This window comes from Rhinoraja longicauda, chromosome 2, assembly GCF_053455715.1.
Source record: "Rhinoraja longicauda isolate Sanriku21f chromosome 2, sRhiLon1.1, whole genome shotgun sequence".
Lineage (NCBI taxonomy): Eukaryota > Metazoa > Chordata > Chondrichthyes > Rajiformes > Arhynchobatidae > Rhinoraja > Rhinoraja longicauda.
The window spans coordinates 25728731-25754055 of NC_135954.1; the positions used below are offsets into that span (position 1 = coordinate 25728731).

Below are 25325 nucleotides of genomic sequence, written 5' to 3' on the forward strand. Positions count from 1 at the left end.
AAAATAACTTTTTCATTTACCAAAAAAGCCGTTTAAAAACCCCGTTTTTTCAAATAATATACACTTTATTTTACAGCTACGATTTATTTGATTTTTTTTAAAAACTTTTTTATTTTTTCTAAAAGAACACCCCAAAAAATATTTTTCATTTTTTAAAAAAGTCATTAAAAAACCCATGTGTTTCAGAGTAGATGCTTTGTTTTCATTAAAAAAAAGTTTTTAAAAAGCCAGTTGTTTCACAAAGACTTCTTTAAAAAAACGTTTAAAAAAAGTTAAGAAACCCCCAAAAACCTCTTTTCCATTAAAAGAAAAACCCATTAAAAAGACCCGTGCGTAATTGGGCTAGGGTTGCCGTTCAGAGGAGGGCGAGTGGCGGCCAATGGGGGGGGGGTGATTATAGCATCAATGGAGGGGGGGAGAGGATGGGGGGGGATGGGGGGGGAGGAGGAGGAGGGGGGATGGAAACGGGGCGTGCAGTGGGGGGGATGGAGTGAGGGTGGGGGGATGGTGTGTGTGATTGGGGGGAGGAGGGATGGAGTGGGTGAGTGGGGAGAGGGGGGATGGAGTGGGGGGAGAGGGGATGGAGTGGGTGAGGGAGGGGGTGATGGAGTGGGTAAGTGGGGGGGGGGGGTGGGTGAGGGGGGTAGGGGGATGGAGTGGGTGAGTGGGGGGAGGGTGGTGGAGGAGGAGGGGGAGATCGAGTAGGTGAGTGGGGGGGAGTGCCGGAGAGCCCCTAAGAGTGGAGGGGGGATGAGGGGGGATGGTGGGGGAGGAGGTGAAAAGGGGTGTTGAGTGGGGATGGAGTGGGTGAGTACGGGGGGAGGGGAAGGAGGTGGGGAGGGTGCTACACCAATGCAGGAGAGCTCACCCCCACGTGGGGTCCATTGATTGGCTACAACCTCCCGCTCGATGCCCGATTGGCCCGGATCCCCACGTGGTGGGAGCGCCAACGCTCCCCGTTCTGATTGATCGCCGGCATGTCCTGATTTTCTCCTGCCGCTCACCCCACGTGAGGTCCATCGATTGGCTCCGACCTCTCACTTGACGTCCGATTGGTCCGGGTCCCACATGGGGGGATTGCCGATGCTCCCCGCTCTGATTGGGCGTCGGCAAGTCCTGATTTGCTCTTGCCGCTCACCCCTATGTGGGGTCCATTGATCGGGTATGGCCTCCCGCTTGATGCCTGATTGGCCCGCGTCCCCACGTCAGGTCGAATGATTGGCTATGACCTCCTGTTTGACGCCCGATTGGTCCGGGTCCCACGTGGGGGGAGCAGTTTCTTCCCGCTCAAAGCAACTGCCATCGCAGTCAAGCTGACAATGCTACTGAATGAGGGTACAATCTCGAGGATCTCCAAAAGAGGATTTTAATCATAAAAAGCAAAAACATTCCAGATAAAATTTATTTTAGTTTTAAGAAGAAAACACTATTTATTTTAATAAACAAAAGTGATTGTCCCATGTCACGACGGGAACCCAATGAGGATCTATTCTCTCTATTACCTATTCTCTCCCGATAATGCAAGCCTTCCAATCCAGACAACATCCTTCTGAATCATTTCGGTACCCTATCTAGGTTAATCACATCCTTCTTATAGTGTGGTGACTGAACACAACGTTCAAAGTGTAGCCCAACCAATGTTTTGTACAACTATAACATAACACCACAACTCTTACACTCAATGCATTGGTTGATGAAGGCAGGCATGCCATGCACTTTCCTCACCACCCAGTCTGCCTGTGTTCTCATTTTTTTGGGACTATGTATTTGTACCCCAAGATCTTTCTGCTCAAAAATACTCCCAGGAGCCTGCTGTTCACTGTGTATGTCCTGCCTTGGTTTAACTTCCTGAAATGCATCATGTTGTACTGGTCTGTGTTAAATTCCATCTGCCATTCCCTAGCCCACTTTCTCAGTTGACCTATATCCTGTTGCAACCTTATGCCACGTTCTTCACTGTTTGCTGTAACTTCAAATTTGCTGTCATCTGCCAACCTATATACATGCAACCTATTAACATTCTCATCCAAATCATTAAAATATTTATGATGAACATTAGAGCACCCAGCGAGATCACTGTGACACTGGTCACAGCCCTCCAGTATGAAAAACAACCCTCCGCTATTACTATCAGTAATTTTTACTGACCCTTCGCACTTAGAAAATATGTGATTTCGCAGGAGAGGATGCAATTCACAAGGATATTGTTGGGTCTGGTGGGCATGAGTCATAAAATGAAACTGGATAGACTGGGACTATTTTCCCTGGAGCAAAAGAGGCTGAGGGATGACCATAAGGAGTTTTTTTTAATCATGAGCAGCATAGATAAGTCGAATAGCCAGTCTTTTCTCTAGTGCAGGGAAGTGTAAAACTGGAGGGCTTAGCTTTAAAGTTAGAAGGGAAAGATTAAAGGGAACCTGAGGGGCAATTTGTTCACACAGAGGTGCAGTGGGTACACGGAGTGAACATCAAAGGAAGTGGTGGAATTAGGTATAATCACAATGTTAAGAAACATTAGGACTGGAAAATGGACACAAAAAGTTTACAGGGATATAGGCAGGCAAATGGCACCGGCTCAAAAAGGCTGGTTAGCATGAACAAATTGGGCCATGATGTGTAACGCAGTGACTCACTTTGATACTGGAGCTAATGAATTTGTCAGCAGTTTTTCTTCACAACTATTTTGTTCACCAAAATGAACCAATCATTAGCAGTGGCAGTTAATTTCAACATTAAATTTAAGCTATAACTCAACAACTTCTGGTTTTGCTTGACAGAACACAGCACACATTTGCCAAAAAGTTTCAGATTATGCATTATGGGTTTTATATTTAAGTGGTCCACTGACACCCTGAGAGGTGTGCTGCAAAGCATTTCCTTATACAGCACACCATTTATACTCAACCATTATGTAAGGCATAATTATTTTGGTCTGTGTTCTATTCTCCCTGTATATTTACTTTATTATTGCAGTGCTAACAGACATCTCAAAACAAAATATTTGACATTTAGATCAGCCAAAATATTCACTATTAGAACAAAATTAACACATTAAATATGATTTTCTGTGCATTGAGATACAAAACAGATTTCCTACACATGGACACATGGAACTAAAGATACTGGTTTACAAAACTAAGGGTGGAGATTGCAAAGCGGTTTATTATAATCTTCCAGTATTCCAAGGGTAGAGAACATTGAAACATGGTGAATGTGACACTCTGCTTCAGTTAGGAGTTCATGGTTGTGCTGAACAACTACAGGTAGTCTGTTTAATCTCAGTAAAAGACACAAAGTGCTGGAGTATTTCGGCAATTCAGGCAGTATCTCTGGAGAACCTGGACATATCCATGTTCTCCAGAAATACTCCCTTATGCGCTGAGTTACTCAAGCACTTTGTATCTTTATTTTCTCGTACACTGTTTTATTGTTTTGAAAGAAGTGAAGAAACACTATGAATTAAGTCTTATCACACTTATGATCCTTATTAGGTGGAATTTTGGCATAATTTTCTGAAGCTGACTTTCTTACAGCAATCAGGAAGCTCAGTATACATGCAGTGATAAAGAGGTATTTGACCATTTCACAGAAATACAAGTCATCTTGGGACATCTTTGAAATGATCTGGAGAACCATCATTCTGATCCTGGAAAGTATCAGGCGAAGTGGTAGAAATGGGTATAATTAAAATGTTTAGGAGACATTTGGACAGGTAAATCGACACAAAAGGTTTAGAGGCATATAGGCCAACAGCTCTAGGTTCTATGCATAGCATTTGGTTCTCATGATTGTGGCATCTGTTGAGATTTTCTTCCTGTGACTGAGTTTCTCTTATTGAACTCAGGATATTGTGCAATTGTCTGAAAGATATCTGAATTCAGGACTCCACAAACCTCACTACCATATAACAATATAAGTTAAAGTACATGAGAGATGCAACAGCAGGAGTATGGATAGATGAAGATGTTCACCACTTTATTAAAGATCCACAAAGATATGTCAAGGTACTCTCCACAAATCAGACTTTGAATTGGTATCTAATTTGAAGTTATTGATTAATTGAGGCATTCTACATTCTAGATAAGCTAATTTCAGGAAGATAAGGCCCAGAGGCAATCAAACCAACAAAGACACAGCTGCAAGCCCCACTAGAATTACGTAATTTTTAAACTATTGCAGCCATAGGTCTTAAATGGCAAATGTTTACCCCATCCCTACCCTAATTTCACAATCATTCCCAACTCATGGCACCTCCACAAATGCCTTTCTTTGCCTTCGCTCACGTCTGACCTCCATTCCTCCTCCATCAACTATCTCCTTCCCACTCACCCTCTGTTCCAGGTTACTCTCTTTTTTTCTCATCTCTTTCTCCAAATCATTCTTTCCTATTTTTTATTTGTCATCACGTTCCGTATCAATTCTGTCTCCATCACCTTCTCCATGTTACATTTCTCTACGAATGACTCCCGACACCATTGCTGTTAATTTATTGGCTCCGTATTTGGAGTATTTTCATCTGTAGTTTGCATGGAAATGTCCATCGTTTCTACAGTTTATCAGTGCAATTTAGGACCTGTGGCCCAGTTTCAGGTGCACCCTAAAATAGACCCATCAATATCTGCATCTAAAAAGGACACAAAGTGCTGGACTAACTCAGCGAGTTAGATAGCATCTCTGGAGAACATGGATAGATTACTTTTTGGATTGGGCTCTTTCTTCAGACTGTCCCAACTCAAAAGGTTACCTATCTATGTTCTCAAGATGAGGCCTGACCCGCTGAGTTATGCCAGCACTTTGTGTCCTTTTGTATAGGACCTGCAGTTCTTGGTTTCTAATATCTGCATCTCATTCCTACCTCTCAATTTCCTATGCCATTTTAATACACCCATTTATACAAAATTAAATGTGAGAACTTTGAATTAAAACGTAAAAGATATGAATTGCATTGTATTTGTCAGTCAATTTTGAAGCCAAGTACAAACCTGGAACATCAACTGCTCCAGCTGAGCACAATTTCTCTTGTTTTTGTTATAAAGTAAACTGCTCCTGGTTGGCAAAGTATATTTAGCTATTTATTTACATAACAAAATGACCTGGTTATTTATACATATAAGTAGCATGATTGACATTACTGAATATGGTGAAAATGTAGATATTTAAACACCCTGCAGTATTTTGGCTCAATTTTTCCACAGTCCTTTGTTATCCTAATCATGCAAGCTCAAGTTTAAATAATGGTCTTTTTATTCATCAGGAAAGAATTGTTTTGCTTCTCTTCCATGTATAAAATGTGATATACTTTTGAGACGAGCCCTCTCAAGAAACCTGGGGGAGAAGTCTTTAACAGAGGCCTAAAAATGTTCTAACTTGTTAATTATAGTACCCTCCATATTAAAGAGTAAGGAAAATCTTTAATATGATGGGGTTATTATGAATAAGCAATGTGTCATTGCCATTTGGTATTGGCCAAAATGTCATTATATTTTCCCATGGCCAAAACAGACATTTGTCCTTCACAGATGCATTTAACGTACCTACCTCCTGCATGAGGTTTGCCATTACCCCCAGATAGCTTCACAAGACATTCCAGATCCATTTGTCATGAGACTGATCCATGAATTGTATTATTCTAATCATCAACATTCCTGTAACACATTATTTTCCTTGTTTTGTTTAGGATGCTGGAGAGATGGTTCGCTCCTTTGTTGGTGGTCTTGAATTAATTGTTAATTTGCTAAAATCTGACAACATAGAAGTACTGGCCAGTGTTTGTGCAGCTTTAGCCAAAATCGCCATGGATGAAGAAAACCTAGCAGTTATAACAGATCATGCAGTTGTTCCAATGTTGTCAAGTTTAACGTACATAGTAAGTAAATTTGCATTAATATTTCATGCTACTCACTTCAACTGTTACTTTTGGTCCATCTTTATTTAAGCAACTCTCTGGGTAAAGACATTTATTTTGGTTAGTAATTGCAGTAAGTGAATGCTGTTATGTTACCTTATATTACTGCTATGCTGTGATATAAAGTATGCTTTTAAGAACATTATGTCTAATCCCCCTTTATGGTCTATGCTTTTTGAGCATGCCCAGTATCTCAAATATGGCAATGAGGAAAGCCATCGTTTTTCCATTTTGCTCAGCAATAAATCTGTACAATTAATTAACATTTTAAAGGCTAAAACTTTATAGTTTGCAGGGATTATTTTATCTTCATGTTTCCGATCTTTCACAAATGGAAGCATAATGACTTGAATGTATATCGCTATTTATCATTGTCACTGGCTTTAAATCCTACAACAACGTTACAAACAGCACTGAGGACTGTCTTCAGCTGATTCAATAAGGAAGTCATCACCATTTTCTTGAAGGCAATTAGGAATAGGCATTTAATCCTCTCATCCTGTTAATAACTGAAGGCATTGTGACAACAGCTACCTTGTCAAACATTTATTTTATAAGGTTGCTACTCAACCATACCTTTTCATTCTTTCCTAATAGGTTCAGATAGAATTTATCAATTGGCTTATTAACGCCAATGATTGGAATGCCCTCTATTAAGACTGTTGATTATGTTCATTTTAATATACATAGTAAGTAATTTTGCACTAATATTTACTATGAATCACTTCAACTACATTTGATTCATCATAATTCCAGCACCTCTCCTGTATGGATCTATCACTTGCTAGCTCTTAGCCCATCCTTCTCCCTTACTTAGTTTATTATTTATCTTAGTTACTTCCCAAATAGCCTTTATCTAGACGCAGGATTTCAATCCAAAATATCGACTGTCCATTTCCCTCCAGGTCCCTGCCTGACCTGCTGAGTTCCTCCAACTGCTCCCCTTTTTTTTATACAGATCAGAGCATCTGCTGTCTCTTATACATCCATTATTTTAAAGGCATAATATTAATGAGATGGGAAGAAACTGATGAAATGGGAATAGGTGGTAGTTTCTGCTTGAGGGAAACACCAGACAACTTGATGGTAAATTTGAGAGTAATAGTTTTCCCTAGTCTACTTTCAGTTTACTTTAAATCTCAGACTGAAATTTCAGTAAATCAGTATTTATTGTTCAAATTAGGCTTGGAAAAAGAAGTTTACAAAGATAATATGTAGCTGAAGGAGCAATATGAAAAAGAAAATATTTATTTTACTGGTAACTGGGCCATGATAGTGCAAAAAAAAAACGAAGTTCACAGTGTAATCAAAACAACGACCACCGTTACTGAGGTTTGTTGTAGGAAGAAACTGCAGATGCTAGTTTAAACCGAGGATAGACACAAAATGTTGGAGTAACTCAATGGGACAAGCATCATCTATGGATAGAAGGAATGGGTGACGTTTCGGGTCAAGACCCTTCTTCAGACTGAGTCAAGGAGATACAGAGATAAGGAAATGTAAGGTGTGAAAACGAGATCAAGGAAAATGTAGAATAGATTATTGTTAGCAAGGAGAAGGTAACAACAAAGCAAACAGAGATAAAATGTAAACAGGACAGTCAGACTAGTCAGAGCACTGGTCAGGGGGAAGGGATGGAGGGAGAGGGAAGGCAAGGCTTACTTGAAGTTATTGAAGTCAATATTCATACCTCTGGGGTGTAAACTGCCCAAGCAAAATATGAGGTGTTGTTGCTGAGGTAGTGGTTAGTATTGCCCTGTGTTCAATAGGTCAAACATATGCTGGGAAGAAGCTGTTCTTCAACCTGGAGATGAAAGTTTTCAGGCTCCTGTACCTTCCTGATAGTAATGTAAGAAAATAACTGCAGATGCTGGTACAAATCAAAGGTATTTATTAACAAAATGCTGGAGTAACTCAGCAGGTCAGGCAGCATCTCAGGAGAGAAGGGATGGGTGATGTTTCGGGTAGAGACCTAAACATCACCCATTCCTTCTCTCCTGAATGCTGCCTGACCTGCTGAGTTACTCCAGCATTTTGTTAATAAATTCCCGATAGTAATAGTGAGATGGGAGTGTAGCCAGGGTGCTGTAGGTCTTTGATGATAATAGCTGCCCTTTGGAGGCACACCTCCAGTAGATTCCTTTAATGGCAGATCCCTTAGATTGTCCAAGCAATGTCTACTTAGTGTTGCTGATTATTAATTAATTGTACTATTGATTATTGTATATTATTGTTATTATGTTAATGGACATGAAGAGCTGCAGCAAGAATTTAAATGCTCCACTGCCAATATATATGACAATTAAACACTCTTGACTCTTGAAACGCGGGAATGAATGCTGCATCTGGTACACGTGCACCCTCTCTTTGTGCCCTGGCAGCCATTATATATCTTGTTGCCATGGTGATTGCAATCTTTTGCCACTGCTGAATTGCAAAGTTTTGGCAACTGCATTAAATTGTTGGAAACTGCACATGATCAGTTTTAGAATGTGGCTCTGGGATAAATTAACATAATGTAGCTTTAAATGGATTTTTGGCCAATTCATAATATTTCATGGAGAAATTGAAGAGTCAATAGCATTAGACTGAAGGATCCTTTTGCACACCAAAATTTCTAGACATATAAATCATTATATTAATGTAAATGAACATCTAACCTATTAAAGTATAAATAAGTTAAAGTACAAAAACAAAGCTCTTAGTGTCAAAACATTATATCCCCGTCACAATAACTTCTAGTCTGCACCTCAGAATAGGGAAGTCTAAAACTGGAGGCCATAGGTTTAAGGTGAGGGGGGAAAGATTTTAAAAGGACCTGAGGGGCAACTTTTTCACACACAGGGTGGTGTATATATAGAATGAGCTGCCTGGGGAAGTGATGAAGGCAAATACAATTATGTCATTTAAAAGACATTTGGACAGGCACATAGAATCATGAAATCATACAGCATGCAATCAGGTTCTGCAGCTTAACTCTTCCATGTCGACCAAGATGCTCATCCAAGGTAGTCCTATTTACTCACCTATATCCCTCCAAACCTTTCCAATTCATATATCTATCTGGTAAATGCTATTATTGTATCACTGCCTCAAGCACTTCATCTGGCATCTCTCTCAATATACACACACCACTTAAGGGCCTGTCCCACTTAAGCGATTTTTTAGGCGACTGCTGGCTAATGTCAAAGTTGTAGCAGATCGCCGAAATTTTCTTTTACCCTACAACAATGACCATGACAATGCCGAGTCAGGTCGAGATTACACCGTCTTCGGAAACATCGCAAAATTCCCACGCTGTCAATGTTCCTCCGGCGTCCTAATTTTCGCTGAAATCACTGACAAGTCTGTAATTACTTGAGAGTTTTGAAATATAACATCTTGCCCGGGTTACTTGAAAACCAAGCTTCACGGCAACAAGGCATAAACTGGATTGACTTCCAGTTTACTAGTAGCAGTATTAAGAAATTTAATTTTAAAAGTGGTTAAATAGATTTTTGTGCGGAGTGTGGGCATTCTTTGAAAATGTACGGGAGATGCATATTTGGCTTCTGGGTTGCATATCTGGGTTGGGAGCCTACTTTAAATGTAATCGCTGATGCCATAAACATAGCAGAAATCTCCACGTTTACCAGACTGTCAAACTGTCACCTCCAATCTACCTGTCAAATGTCCTGACGGTAAATAAATTGGTTAAACACAAGTATTTTATGGTATCTTCAAATTACTTTACTTAATTTAATATTACATGCTTCTAAATGTATCTAAGAGAACCTAGCAAACCTGGGGACAGCATGCGACAGCCCCACAATAAGCAACGATACCTGGTGACGAGCCAGCTGTCGCAGAGAAATTTCATACCGGTTGATTTCTCAGCGATGCGCCGAGATCCACTACGATTCTTTGAAGACTCCTCACGATCATGCCCGCGACACCCCGGCGAACTGTCAGCGACAGCCTAGTCGCCAGCAGTCGCCTTAAAATCGCTTAAGTGGGACAGGCCCTTTACATGAATTGGAAAGGATTGGAGGGATATGGGCACAGGCAAGTGGAAATAGCTCGGGACTAGGTCGAGTTTGGCCATAGGGTCTGTTTCTATGCTGTATAGCTCTGTGATTCTATGATGGCAAAACATGTCATTGGAATGGTTCCTGCCCAAATGCAGGCAGAGGCCTAATTACATTCAGAAGTCACAGCCTGAAAATGTGAGAATCACATCGATTTTTTAACTGTGTGAAATTTAAGGAAGTTGCTAATTTTTCTTCTTATTTAGGAAGGCCTTATTTTGCACAAAACAAAAACCTGGATCCAATAATAGAGAAGGAAAACAAAGGTAAAAAGGGTGATTGCAATTTACCTTTGTGTGAATTGCTTGTAAATAACCAGTAGAACCAGAAGATATTTTACTCCATTGTGAAATGAGAAGGAATTATATCAACAATGTATAATAAATTAAAGCTTGACATTGATTATCTCCAATGATGCAATGTAAGACATGGTTGTTTTCTTATCCTGCAGAAAGATGACAAGCTTCGCGAACATTTAGCAGATGCTATTGCTTGCTGTTGCAAGTGGGGTAACAACAGGGTTGCCTTCGGACATACTGGAGCGGTGGCCCCACTGGTTCGTTACCTGAAATCAAAAAATCCACTTGTGCATCGTGCCACAGCACAAGCCCTGCACCAACTTTCATTTGATCCCGAGAATTGTATTACAATGCATGAGAATGGTGTGGTTAGGGTAAGTTTTTCAATTTGGTCCTATTTCCGAGTCTTCTGAACATTGAACAAAGAAAATATTTTAAAACAAGTAGTAACTAACATAAGTTTAATGATTAGGACGAGGGAATTGAAGTCTTTATGGCCAAGTTTGCAGATGATGCGAAAATAAGCGGAGGGGTAGGTAGTGTAGAGAAAGCAGGGACTCTGCAGAAGGGCTTGGACAGGTTGGGAGAGTGGACAGAGAAGTGGCAGATGGAATATAATGCAGCAAAGTGTGCAGTTGTACATTTTGGTAATAGGAATAAAGGCGTAGACTATTTTCTAAATGGGAAGAGAATCCAGAAATCAGAGGTGCAAAGGGACTTGGGATTGCTGGTGCAGGATTCCCAAAAAGTTAATTTGCAAGTCGAATCAGTAGTAAGGAAGGCAAACGCAATGCTAGCATTTATTTCGAGAGGGCTAGAATACAAAAGCAGGGATGAAATGCTGAGGCTCTGTAAGGTGCTAGTCAGGCCGCATTTGGAGTATTATGGGCAATTTTGAGTATCATATCTGAGGAAGGATGTGCTGGCTCTGGAGAGGGTCCAGAGCAGGTTTACAAGAATGATCCCAGGAATGAGTGGGTTAACATATGATGAGCATTTGACAGCACTGGGACTGTACTCGCTGGAGTTTAGAAGGATGAGGCAAGACCTCATTGAATCTTACCGAACAGTGAAAGGCTTGGATAGAGTAGATGTGGAGAGTATGTTTCCACTAGTGGGAGAGCCTAAGACTAGAGATCATAGCCTCAGAATTAAAGGACGTTCCTTTAGGAAGGAGATGAGGAGCAATTTCTTTAGTCAGAGGATGGTGAATCTGTGGAATTCTTTGCCTCAGAAGACTGTGGAGGCCATCAATGGATATTTTTAAGGTAGAGATAGATAGATTCTTGATTAGTACGGTTGTCTGGGTTATGGGGAGAGGGCAGGAGAATGTGGTTATGTGGGAGAGATAGATCAGCCATCATTGAATGGCGGAGCAGACTTGATGGGCCGAATTATCTCATTTTGCTCCTATTACTTATGACCTTATTGCACAATTGTGCAGCAGTAGAGCTGCTGCCTTACAGCACCAGACACCTGGGTTCGATCCTGACTATGAAGACTCCCTGTGACCGCATGGGTTTCTCTGGGTGCTCCGGTTTTCTACCACATTCCAAAGATGTACAGGTTTGTAGGTTAATTGGCTTCAGTAAAATTGTAAATTGTCCCTAATGTGTAGGATAGTGCTAATGTATGGCATAATCGCTGGCCAGTGCCGACTCGGTGGTCCGAAGGGCCCGTTTCTCCCTCTATCTCTAAAGACTAAAGTCTAAATGTAAGTATGCCTTCCATTGTATGCACTTTCAATTATAAACTCACAATTATTTCATTCAAAAGATAATACATTAAATTGCATAATCAACCAGGCACTTATAAGTGTAAGTCACCCTCACGCCCTAATATCTTTTCAGCATTACCGAAGTGTGAGATTACGTTATTTCCCACTATTCAGCATTGTTAGAATATTAGTTTAATTGTCCCAGCACTTGCCATCATTAGGCACTCCTTCAGCAACCAAGTTTGAATAAAATTGTGTTAAATTGGATTCTACTTAATATGAGTTATTTCCTCACAGACCATTCAATTGTACTCTAATCCACCAAACGCACTTCTTCTGATGCCTCTTCATTTTTCTTGTTCCTCTCCATCTTCAAAGACCCCAATGAAGACCTGGTCATTAGTATACAGCTCTGCCAATTAGTTTATTACTGCCCCAACCATAGGTGAATTCTTCCAGACCCTATTGACAACACCTCTATCCACTGGCCCATGGGGACCTAGTTGGGCTTAGAGCTACTGGCCTTCCCTCATTCCATATCTGGCCTCAATCCCATGTGGGACAATTTCATCCTGAAAGTATGCAATTAAAATTTCCAGTGAGGCTGTTGTGTCTGCAATGGCATTTGGTATTCTGCTGAAATGCCCATCCAGTACATTTGAATGCATTGCAATTTCTAGACAAATATTCTCTCAGTATTTATTGTAATTTTTTTCCATTTCATCTCACATCTGTTTTGGGATATGAACAGGAAGCCTTGCTACAGACATGGTTAGGCTTCATTTTAAAATAGAATCACTGTAAAAATTTAAACATTTCTAGTAGAGAACCAGTGATGCTGGAATTTCTTGTGCACTCTTCCACAGTCAATGAGAATGCAGGATTTTGTGCCCACGATAGCTGCTGCTCTTCAGCCCTGCTCCTTTACATCACAATACAGGTCAATATTCATGCAGATGCTTGAATAAATTAGTCATTTTGCTCTGTGCATTGGAAGCTTTTACTGTAATATGATCCTATTTCTGAGTCTTCTGAACATTGAACAACGAAAATATATTTTTTAAAGTTGCAACAACTTATTTATATGATTGGTGGTTGCTGTTGTCTGCTATCCCGCTCCACCAATACTGTATGAACTTTACTGAGGGTATTCAGTTTAAAATTGGTCTGCAGGATGTTTTTTAGTGATAAAATGGAAAACATAATAGTAAATCAACACCATTTTACATCTCATAGTTTTTTTCCTATTGACTTCAATGAAAGATGAAATCAGCCGTACAATTACCTATTTCCATTTCCACCTTTGCATAAAGTCAATATTATCTGTAGCTATGTGTGTACATTAACCAGCAGAAACAGACTGCACCTTTTCCCTGGTTTCTTCCAAATATTGTTACAAATTTCAATTTGCTTCTGTTCACCACTTCTTGGAAAAACGTTTTCAGTCAGAGAGTTGTAAATCTGTGGAATTCTCTGCCTCAGAAGCGAGTGGAGGCCAATTCTCTGAATGCTTTCAAGAGAGAGCTCGATAGAGCTCTTAAGGATAGCAGAGTCAGGGGGTATGGGGAGAAGGCAGGAACGGGTACTGATTGAGAATGATCAGCCATGATCACATTATCATATCATATCATATATATACAGCCGGAAACAGGCCTTTTCGGCCCTCCAAGTCCGTGCCGCCCAGTGATCCCTGTACATTAACACTATCCTACACCCACTAGGGACAATTTTTACATTTACCCAGCCAATTAACCTACATACCTGTACGTCTTTGGAGTGTGGGAGGAAACCGAAGATCTCGGAGAAAACCCACGCAGGTCACGGGGAGAACGTACAAACTCATTACAGTGCAGCACCCGTAGTCAGGATCGAACCTGAGTCTCCGGCGCTGCATTCGCTGTAAAGCAGCAACTCTACCGCTGCGCTACCGTGTGGTGCTGGCTCGAAGGGCCGAATGGCCTACTCCTGCACCTATTGTCTATTGTCTATCTTCTTTTCTAATTCACATCCCAACACTGCCAGCGCTGAGTCAAATTTATTGTTATCTTTAATCACCAGCCATGATTTTGAATCTCTTAATTTTAGCAGATAAACTTAAATATTGCAAATTTGCGGATGGAGAAATCAAACCTCACGCTAAACACACAATGTAGTCATTTTACTCTGTTTCTGACATTTGTTTAGTTTCATTGAATGAATATAATTTCAATAAATCCATTGGAAGTGAATTTCTTCATCACACAGCTGCTATCCTTTACTGGAAATTCAGGTCACAACATTCCTCTCAAATTCCATAAAAATGCAACTATTTGATGACCTATTCATTCAATAATTCCCTTCTCAAATAAGTTATTGTTTGATACCTTAACAGTTGCTGCAAAGCTTTTTGAATCAATCTTTTCTGAGGCAAAGTTGAGACATGATTTCCAACAGGGAATTCTGCTTCATAGTTAAACCATTTGTTATTTTCATAACCCTTACATTGGTCCACTATCCCAAGGGCGGACATACCCTCCTTCTTCCCTTCAGATAATACAACTTCTTTTGAACTTTATGTCAGAAGTAACATTCACGGATGTTTAGCTTAGGACAATTTACTATAACAATAAAATAATGGTAATTTTTATGACCATGATAAGCAAAAGTATTTTTTCAAAATGTCAATTTCTTAGTTTAAAGGTCCGGACTCGATTAGTAAACTTGGGGACTCGAAGTCCAGACTCGATTAATAAAATAATAAACTTTATTAATAAACTCGATTAATAAAGTGAAAAGAGTGTGATTGGATATAACTAAGAACACCAACTCTACAAAAACAGATGGGTAAAGAGAAAGTTAAAGCTCTGGGCTGATAAAACAAAAAGAAGATTCACTCCGATAATTAATTTCCCATACCTGTTGACTCCCTGTTGAAATCTCTGTCCATTGGGATTGCCAGTACAGACTAGAATTGTATTCGCTTGAGTTTGGAAGAATATAAGGACATGTCGACAAAAAAATAAATTGTGAAGGGCATGACAGCCAGCGGAATAGGCTATTTAGGACTGACTCAACACAGAGCCTGGTGAATCTTTGGAATTCAGTACTCCAAAGGGCTGGGGAATGGTAATGCTCTGGGTTTATTTAAAACCTGGGTCTATAGTCTTCTGGATATTAAAGAAAACAGGGAACAGGGTGATATGACCAAATGATGCTGAGGTAGAAGAAAATGCATGGTCTAAATGAATGCACAGAGCAGGTTTGAAGGGCCAGCTGACCTACAGTTGCTCTTTTACAACCCATTTACCACAATGTTTGAGTTTAACATCTGTAGTTGGAAAGTTACTAGAGAGTATTCTGAGGGATATGTTAGATACATAGATACTAGAAAATAGGTGCAGGAGTAGGCCATTCGGCCCTTTGAGCCAGCACCGCCATTCAATGTGATCATGGTTGATCATCCACAATTAGTACCCCGTTCCTGCCTTCTCCCCATATCCCTTAATTCCACTAGCCCGAAGAGCTCTATCTAACTTTCTTTTGAGTGCATCCAATGAATTGGCCTCCACTGCCTTCTGAGGCAGAGAATTCCAAAAATTCACAACTCTCTGGTTATACAGACATTTGGACAGACAAGGACTGATTAGAGATAGTCAGCATGGTTTTATATGTGGGAGGTCGTGTCTCACAAATCTGATTGATTTTTTTGAAGACGTGACCAAAAAGGTCGATGAGGACAGAGCTCTAGATGTTGTATACATAGATTTCAGTAAGGCATTCGACAAGGTTCCGCATGGTCGGCAGCTCTGGAAGGTTAGATTGCATGGGATCCAAGGAGAGATAGCTGAATGGATACAAATTTGACTTCATGGAAGGAAGCAAATGGTGATGGTGGAAAGTTGCTTCTCGGACTGGATACCTGTGACTAGTGGTGTGCCTCAGGGTTCGGTGCTGGGCCCGTTACTGTTTGTCATCTACATCAATGATTTGGATGAGAACGTACAGGGCAAGATTAGCAAGTTTGCTGATGATACAAAAGTGAGTGGTTTTGCTGATAGTGAAGATGGATGTGAACGATTGCAGCAGGATCTGGATCAATTGAACAGGTGGGCTGAGGAATGGTTGATGGAATTTAATACAAAGAAATGTGAGGTGTAGCATTTTGGGATGTCTAACAAGGGCAGGACCTGCACAGTGAATGGTAGGCCTCTGGGGAATGTTGTAGAGCAGACGGATCTAGGAGTGCATGGTTCTTTGAAGGTCGAGTCGCAGGTAGATAAGATGGTCAAAAAGGCTTTTGGCAAATTGGCCTTCATCAGTCAGAGTATTGAGTACAGAAGTTGGGAGTTCATGTTGCAGTTGTATAAGACATTGGTGAGACCGCTTTTAGAGTATTGTGTTCAGTTCTGGCACCATTGTAAAAGGAAAGATATTGTCAAGCTTAAAAGAGTTCAGAGACGATTTACGAGGATGTTGCCAGGACTTGAGGGTGTGAGCTATAGGGAGAAGTTGAGTAGGTTGGGTCTCTATTCCTTAGAGCGCAGGAGGATGAGGGGTGATCTTATGGAGGTGTACAAAAATCATGAGACGAATAGACCGGGTTAGATGCACAGAGTCTCTTGCCCAGAGTAGGGGAATCGAGGACCAGAGGACATAGGTTTAAGGTGAAGGGGAAAAGATTTCATAGGAATCTGAGGGGTAATCTTTTCACACAAATGGTGGTGGGTGCATGGAACAAGCTGCCAGAGAAGGTAGTTGAGGCTGGGACTATCCCACCATTTAGGAAACCGTTAGATGGGTACATGGATAGGACAGGTTTGGAGGGATATGGACCAAGCACAGGCAAGTGGGACTAGTGTAGATGGGACATGTTGGCCGGTATAGGCAAGTTGGGCTGAAAAGCCTGTTTCCACACTGCATCACTCTAGACTCTATGACACTATGATTAACTCTGTCCTTTTTCATTATTCAACCAATCTCCTCTCTCCTATCCATGACAGTATATTACCTCCTACAAACTCAACCATCCTTTGCCCCCCCACACCCCACCCCCACTGAGCTCATCATTAATAGCAATGGATTTCGTCACCCATCTGCTCCATTACTGGTGATGGTGTTGGACAATCATATTAGAATATATGATAGAATTGTGTTTTTTCATGGATAGAAATGACATATTTTAGACTGACCTTAGACTAATCATTAAATCTTGTCAATGGAGGTGTTTCTGTTATTCAGTTCTAAGAATATTCCACTTGGCAGCTTTAGGCACTGTCTTTCTTTGAAAGTGTTTTTGCCTCCAGCTATCCTATCAGTCAGTACCAATAATAACTTACAAAATCCAGAAACACCACTATTAGAATTGATGCAGTCTCAAAAGATTATATATGTCACATTCCTGAAAATTACAGTAATGAGTTTAACACAGTGGAAGTAGAGAACCAGTAACTATAGTATTATGGAGAGAAGGCATGGATGACGTCTGAAGTAGGGTCTCGACCCGAAACGTCACCTATTCCTTCTCTCCTGAGATGCTGCCTATCCCACTGGGTTACTCCAGCTTTTTGTGTCTATCTTCGGTTCAAACCAGCATCTGCGGTTCCTTTCAACACTATAGTATTATGACTGTGAAATCACTGAACTGTGATTATGGGAAAATGCTTCTTGGTGCAAAATTTAAACGAGCTTCCTACATATTAAAATAGATTTGGAGAGCAGACAAAGAAGAATGTAGACTAATGTAGTTTATAAAATCTATTTTGCTTTTCCTAACTTATTTTGATTGAGCAACTATGTTCAATCTATTTTCTTCCCTATATGATGAAAACATATTTTTAAAACATCAAACATTTAGTTATTAATTTGATTGTAAATCTACAGATTTTATCTTGGAGAATATTTATTCTATGTTAGAGGCATCGAGTCATATAGCTCGGAAACAGACTCTTCGTCCCAATATGCCCATGCTGATCAAGCTGCCCCATCTACTCTAAACCTTTCATGGCAATGTACCTGTCCAGATGTCTTTTAAATGTTGTTATAGTATCTGCCTCAACTACTTTCTCTGGCAGGTCATTCCATATACCCACCATCTTCTGGGTGAAAAGGTTACCTCTAAGATTCCTATTAAATCTTTCCTCTCACCTATGTCCTCTGCTTCTTGATTGCCCTACGGGTAAAAGACTCTGCATCTCATAGAGTCATAGAGTCCTACAGCACAGAAAGAGGCCCTTCGGCCCATCGTGTCCGCGCCGCCCGTTACCAAACACAGTCTAATTTTAATCCTATTTTCCCGCATTTGGACCGTAGCCCTGAATGTTGTAGCATTTCAAGTGCCCATCCAAATGCCTCTTAAACGTTGTGAGTGTTCCCGCCTCCACCACCACCCCAGGCAGTGAGATCCAGACCCCAACCACCCTCTGGGTGAAAAAGTTCTTTCTCACATCCCCCCGAAACCTCCCTCCCCTTACCCTGTATCTATGTCCCCTCGTTGTTGAACCTTCCACCCGTGGAAGAAGTTCCCCGCCATCTACCTTATCTATGCCCCTCATGATCTTGTACACCTCGATCATGTCCCCTCTCAGCCTTCTCTGCTCCAGGGAAAACAACCCCAGTATGCTCAGTCTCTCCTCATAGCTGAGGCCCTTCATCCCTGGCAGCATCCTGGTGAATCTCCTCTGCACCCTCTCCAAAGCTATCACATCCTTTCTATAATGTGGTGACCAGAACTGTACACAATGTCCATCTATACTATCTATTTACCTCATGATCTTATACACCTCTCTCAGATCACCCCTCAACCTCCTGCGTCCAATGAATAAAGTCCTAGCCTGCCCAACATCTCCCTGTAGTCCAAGCCCTCACGTCCTGGCAATTAGCATTACATGTGTTATGTGCATTAAAGTAAATAGTAAAAATGCAATATTACATAAAAGCGACTTTTACTTAATGGGGAAAATGCATTCCTAGATAATCGTCCACATTGTAATCTTCCATCATGCAAAGCCGCATCAGCTGCGGAAGTGCATGAAACACAGGTTGAAAAGGTGATTTTTATGTGTAATATCCTTTTACATGAAAAAATCCTTACAAATGAATTTTATCCATATCACAAATTTTGGCTGGTGATTGGTGAATTCTGTAAGGGCGAATTTCCGTAACCTCAGTGGTGGAAAAGTGAGGATGGCCTGCAATTGTGTTATGATTTCTGAACTAGTTGAGAGGATATTGTTTAAGCGTGCAGTTAACAATCATGAAATAATTCAGCTGGTGTTCATAGTGGCATCCATTTTATAGTCAGTTTAATTTTATTATGTTCCTCGATTGTTTGTTTCATGGAGCCTGTCTAAATAAAACCTGTCGATGCTAATTGACCACAGATATTACCATTTTTTCAATAATTATTTGGATTAGTTTTACATTACCACTACACCATGATATATCTACAGTGAAACAATTTTAGTTAATTCTAATATCATGAGAAAAGTCATAATGCAATTATACATTCATGATCGGTGTATTTGCCTTATACCAGAATAATATAGCCTGATATTCATTGAAAGGGGCTTTTTTTGTATATGTAAATCTTCAAGACATATCTGTACTTCAGAACAGCTGTTGAATTTACAGGTTTGACTGTGCCATGAGTTGTTAATAATTCTGTCAGAATGGCTGCCATTCAACCATCTAAATTGAAATATGCGTGAAATGCAAAATACTGTGGCTCTCTGACAGTTTTGGATGGTAGAATGTGTCGGTTTGCTCCTTCACTGGACTATTCATGCTGCTTGAATCCAATCTAGGATATGATCTGGTGCATGATCCAAGACTGTATTAGCGGGAAACGATATAGGATCAACAGGGAAAAGTAAATTACTCCATTAACAATTTTTCCTTCACTTTCATGTTTTTAATTATTTGTAAATATGTTAATGCATCTTTCATTAACAATTTTACTGTTAGATTGTTATTGATTTTATTGATTTAACTATTTACTTTATTGTTAAAACTATTGACATTGACAAAAACTATTACAATTAATTACAATTTTTACGAGTCACAAAGCCCTTGCCCCAACTTTGCCATCAGAGATATTTCATGGGTGAAGTTTGTTCAGTGTCTTCTTCTATGTTTATAAATTTGTGGAGATGCCATTGTTCTCTGGGATGTGTAGGCTCAAAGTTTCTCCGTGTATAGCTTGGTAAGTTTGGGTATGGTTATTTGGGGAGGGGTGGCAATTTCAGATAGGGAGAAATGAGAAAGCATGATTCAACTCATTGTATTAATGCATATTACTGTCACTGAAATCAAATGACCCAGCAAAATTCTGGTAACCATTTTTCATTCAATGTAGCCAAAACAGCCATTATGTATTCCTTAGAGTAGCTCAAGACTGATTCAACAGTTAAACAGCTGCTTTTTATTTTGCAGCTACTTTATGATAAATTTTGCAAGCATTTCATAGTTAAGTCTTGTGCAATAGTGAACTCAGTTACTTAGAATTTGCACGTGGCAAAAACCTCAATGATCTCACATTGACTTGAGAGTCCATTTTCTCAATTATTTACTCAATTAACCTTTCTTAAGTTACATATTTGTAATTTTGAACCACACATATCTGTGATTTAACATGTTTTCTATGGCGAACTCATTAAATGGTAAAATCTATCTGACATTTTGAGTTCAAAGGGAATGTGGGGAGATAAGTCCCCATGAGCACAAATGACTGAAAACAAAAACATAAATAAACACATAATAAAAATAGCTAATGAAATGATACTGAATAAGTGCAAGGTGCTGCATTTTGGAGTGTCACATCAGAGGTAGTTGAGGCATATATTATAACAGCAGTTATAAGGAACTTGGATAGGTACATGGATAGGAAAGGTTTAGAAGGATATGGGCCAAATGCAGAAAAATGGGAGTAGCTTAGATGGGGCATGACCCTTCAGCCCAACTCTTGATCGGCATGGACGAGTTGGGCTGAAGGGCCCGTTTCCATGCTGTAAGACACTATGAATCCAATGGCTCCAATAGACAGAGTGAATGCAAGACTAGATCTATAATCACTGGAACACCATAGCCAAGAGATTACCTTATAAGGTGTATAGATAAGGTGAATGCACACACTTTTACCCAAGGAAATGGAGTAAAAAACTAGAGGGCATGTTTCAAGTGAGAGGGAAAAGTTTTAAAAGGGACCCAAGGGGAAACTTTACCCAGAGGGTCATGCATCTATGGAACAAACTAAAAGAAAACATGTTTGAGGGAAGTACAAAACAAGCTCAATGCAGCCTCACCAACATCTTATACAATGGTAACAAGACCTCCCAACTTTTATACTCAATATTCTGACTGATTGTGCCAAATTGTGCCTAAAGCCTTTTTGACCACCTTATCTACCTGCGACTCCACCTTCAAGGAACCATGCACCTGCACTCCTAGATCCCTCTTCTCTACAACACTTCACAGAGCCGTACCATTCACTGTGTATGCCCTGTCCATGTTAGACTTCCAAAAATGCAACACCTCTCATTCAGCTGTATTAAATTCCAACAACCATTCCTCAGCCCACCTGGACAATCGATCAAGATCCTGCTGCAATTTTTCACTATCTGAAAAACCATCTACTTTTGTATCATCTGCAAACTTTCTAATCTTGCTATTTATGTTCTCATCCAAATCATTGATAGAGATGACAAACAGTAACGCGCCTAGAAACAAACCCTGAGGCACACCACTAGTCACAGGCCTCCAGTCCAAGAAGCAACCTTCCCCCATCACCCTCTGCTTCCTTCCATGAAGCCAATTTTCTATCCATTCAGCTATCTCTCCTTGGATCCCATGTGGTCTAACCTTCCAGAGCAGCCTACCATGCGGAACCTTGTCGAATGCTTTGTTGAAGTCCATATATACAACATCCACAGCTCTTCCCTCGACCTTTTTGGCCACGTCTTCAAAAAATCAGATTTGTGAGACACACTTCCCATGTACAAAACCATGCTGACTATTGCTAATCAATCCTCGTCCATCTAAATGCCTGTATATCCTATCCGTCAGAATATTCTCCAGTAACTTTCCATTCCCTGCAGCCCTTCTTGAATGGAGCTACAACATTTGCCACCCTTCAGTCTTCTGGCACCTCTCCTGTTTTTAAAGACGACTCGTAAATTTCAACCAGGGCTCTCACAATTTCCTCTCTAGTTTCCTACAATGTCCTCGGATATATCTGATCAGGCTCTGGAAATTTGTCTACCTTCATACATGATAGTACCTTCAGCACCTCATCGACCGTAACACTGACTGCTCTCAAGACGCTTCCATTGACTGCCCCAAGTTCCTCCGTCCTCTTGTCATTCTCCTCGGTAAATACAGAGGAGAAATACTAATCGAGGACCTTGCCCATCTCCTATGGCTCCACACAGAGTTGACTGCTTTGTTTCCTGAGGGGTCCCACTCTCTCTAGTTACTCTTTTCCCCTTTATATATTTATAAAATCTCTTGGGATTGTCCTTAATGCTACCTGCCAGAGCTGCCTCATTTGCCCATCTGATTTCCTTTTTTACTTTGCTCCTTAGTTCACGAACCTCCTCCAGGGATACACTTGATCCCAGTTGCCTATACCTGTTCCATGCGTCCTTCTTATTCTTGACCAATGCGTCGATTTCTCTCATCATCCAAGCTTCCTTATGTTTGCCTGCCTTGCCCTTCACTCTGATAGGGATGTTCATATCCTGGGCTTTTGTCAGCACACTTTTAAAAACATCCCACTTGGCTAGTGTTCCTTTCCCCTCAAACACCCTGCTCCAATCAACTTGTGCAAAACTTTCTCTTAAACCCTCAAAGTTGGCCTTACCCCAATTTAGTATTTTAACACTCTGTCCCTGTCCATAACTATCTTAAACCTAATCGAACAGTGGTCACTGGTCCCAAAGGGCTCCTTCACGAACACTTCATTCATTTGCCCTTCCCAATTTCCCAAGACTAGATCAAGTGTTGCCTTCTCATGCATGGGGCCCTCTACATATTGCTGGAGAAAACTCTCCTGAACAACCTTTGATAAATAGAATGTAGATAATTGAAGTTTGATGATAAAGAGTACCAATATTTTTTAAAATACTGTGATTTGTGAATCCAGTGGTTGATTTTCACTGCTTCTGCCTAAGGGTCTCAATATGGTTTTTGACCTGTTAATTCTGGAAATAGGACTGGGCACATTTTAGTGACATTTGTATTATACATCTGGAACATCCACCACAGGCGATGAATCATTTAAAAAATATAAATCAAAATTCTGCAATACAGGTAGAATTTTGATTGCTAGTTTAGTTTACAAGCAGTTAGAGTGGTGCACAATATGAGCAATTCCACAAGCAACAGTATAGAAAAGACCTGCTAAGGTTAAGTGAAATATTATAACTTGTTATTGTGCACAGGAATCCACTTTGTGTGCAATTGATTCCCCCCTTCTAGAATGTCGAAGGCTGGCCCAGTTTGTTGCCTCATTCCAGAAAGCCTCACCAGGAAATTTGGCGCTGCAATTCAAAGGACCAGGATCCTTAAAAAATAATCTCCACCAAGATAGCTGCATGATCAAAAGTCAATAAGTACTTTGTGCAATGCTGTCAGTGGCACAGTCATTCTGTGTGAGGAAGAATTGCATTAACATCCACAGGCCTTGTCCTGCTGGTCTTTTCACTGCTTATGCCCAACATAAGTCTCTCTCCATGCTACTTCAATGATATATTTTCCCTACCTACCTTTATTACTAAACTAAATAAGGACTCATGGGGGCAACAAATTAGCATGAATAGAGGATTGGTTGAAAGGCAGAAACACGTTTCAGATGTCAGACAGTTACAAGTAGTGGACCCCCAGGAATCTAGTCTGGGCACCAAAAAATAAAAATTCACAATAAAAAAAAGTACTAAATATCCAAATTAACTGGTGATATAAAGCTTGTGTGAAAAATAACTGTGAAGAGGATGCCAAGGATTTACAAAAGGCTAATGGCAGTTTAAGCAAATGGGCAAGCAGAGGATAGTGGGAAAATATGAGATTGTGAGAATAAAAAATTGAACACTTCTTAAATGCAGATATTCAGGTAAATGTTGGTGTACAGAAGAATCTAGCCCTGTTTAAAAAAAGGTAATGAGTCAGGAAGTATATATGCATGTGTAGTAAGGAACTGTAGATTCCGGTTTACAGCAAAGATATGCACAAAATGCTGGAGTATAACTCAGTGGGTCAGGCAGCCTCTTTGGAGAAAAGGAATAGCTGTTGATTCGGTTCGAGACCCTTCTTCAAATTGAGAGTTGGGGCAGAGGGAAAATGGAGGTATGAAAAGGTGCGAAACAAATCAGAGCCAGCACCAATTACCAAAGAAAGATGGAGCTCACAATGGTCCATTGTTCGCTGGGCAAGAGATGTTAAGGAAGGTATATCAACAGTGAAAAAAAAGGGAGAGGGAGAGGGAGAGGGAGAGGGAGAGGGAGAGGGAGAGGGAGAGGGAGAGGGAGAGAAAATTAGAAATATGTATTTTCATATCCCTGGCTTGTTAGCAGCTGAAGCAAAATGAGATGCCCTTCTTCAAATTTGCATGTCAAGTCAGTCAAAGTCAAAGTCAATTTTATTGTCAATCCTCAGCCAGTCTACACAGACAGAAAATCGAAATACCGTTTCCCACAATCCCGAGGAACAAAGTGCATAAAACAAAAGGCACAGCAAACAACAATCAACATAAAATATAAAATATAAAATATAGTCACTTCAAAAATTTTTTTTAAAAAGTGTCTGGTGCTGGATGTGCGTGTGTGTGGGGTGTTAAGGTCCAGGTCCCATAGGGGCAGGGGAGAGAGGAGGAAGGGAGGGGAGAGAGTTCAGCATCCTGACAGCCTGGTGGAAAAAACTGTTCTTCAGTCGGGTGGTGCTTGACCTCAGGCTGCGAAACCTTCTCCCTGAAGGCAGGAGGGTGAAGAGGCTGTTGGAGGGGTGGGAGGGGTCACCCACAATGCTCAATGCTTTGCGGGTGAGGCGGGTGGTGTAAAGGACCAGGAGTGTTGGGAGTGAGGCGCCAGTGATCCTCAGTGGGAAGGGGAGTTAAAATGTGGCGTCATTCTGACAGTGGAGGACGCCCAGGTCAGTATGTGAGTGGGAAGGGGAGTTAAAATGCTTAGCAGCCGGGAGATAGCATAGATTTTACCAGTGCCAATTAACATAAACCTATAGGTCTGGTGCATGGGAGGAAACCAGAGCACCCCGAGAAAACCCACACGGTCACAGGGAGAACGTACAAACTCTGTACAGACAGCACTATAGTCAGGAATGAAGAGGTCTCTGGCATTGTAAGGCAGTAACTC

The 25325-nt window shown here is 40.7% G+C and overlaps 1 protein-coding gene across 2 annotated transcripts in view; it reads left to right on the forward strand.

Moving 5' to 3' along the window:
* The window catches only part of odad2 (outer dynein arm docking complex subunit 2), a 203978-nt gene that overhangs the window by 132410 nt on the left and 46243 nt on the right, over positions 1–25325 (forward strand). For both annotated transcript variants that reach the window (XM_078427510.1, XM_078427514.1), the window contains exons 18-19: positions 5678–5866; positions 10424–10645. In XM_078427510.1, the coding sequence (XP_078283636.1) occupies positions 5678–5866; positions 10424–10645 (411 nt within the window). The remainder of the gene's footprint in view (positions 1–5677; positions 5867–10423; positions 10646–25325) is intronic.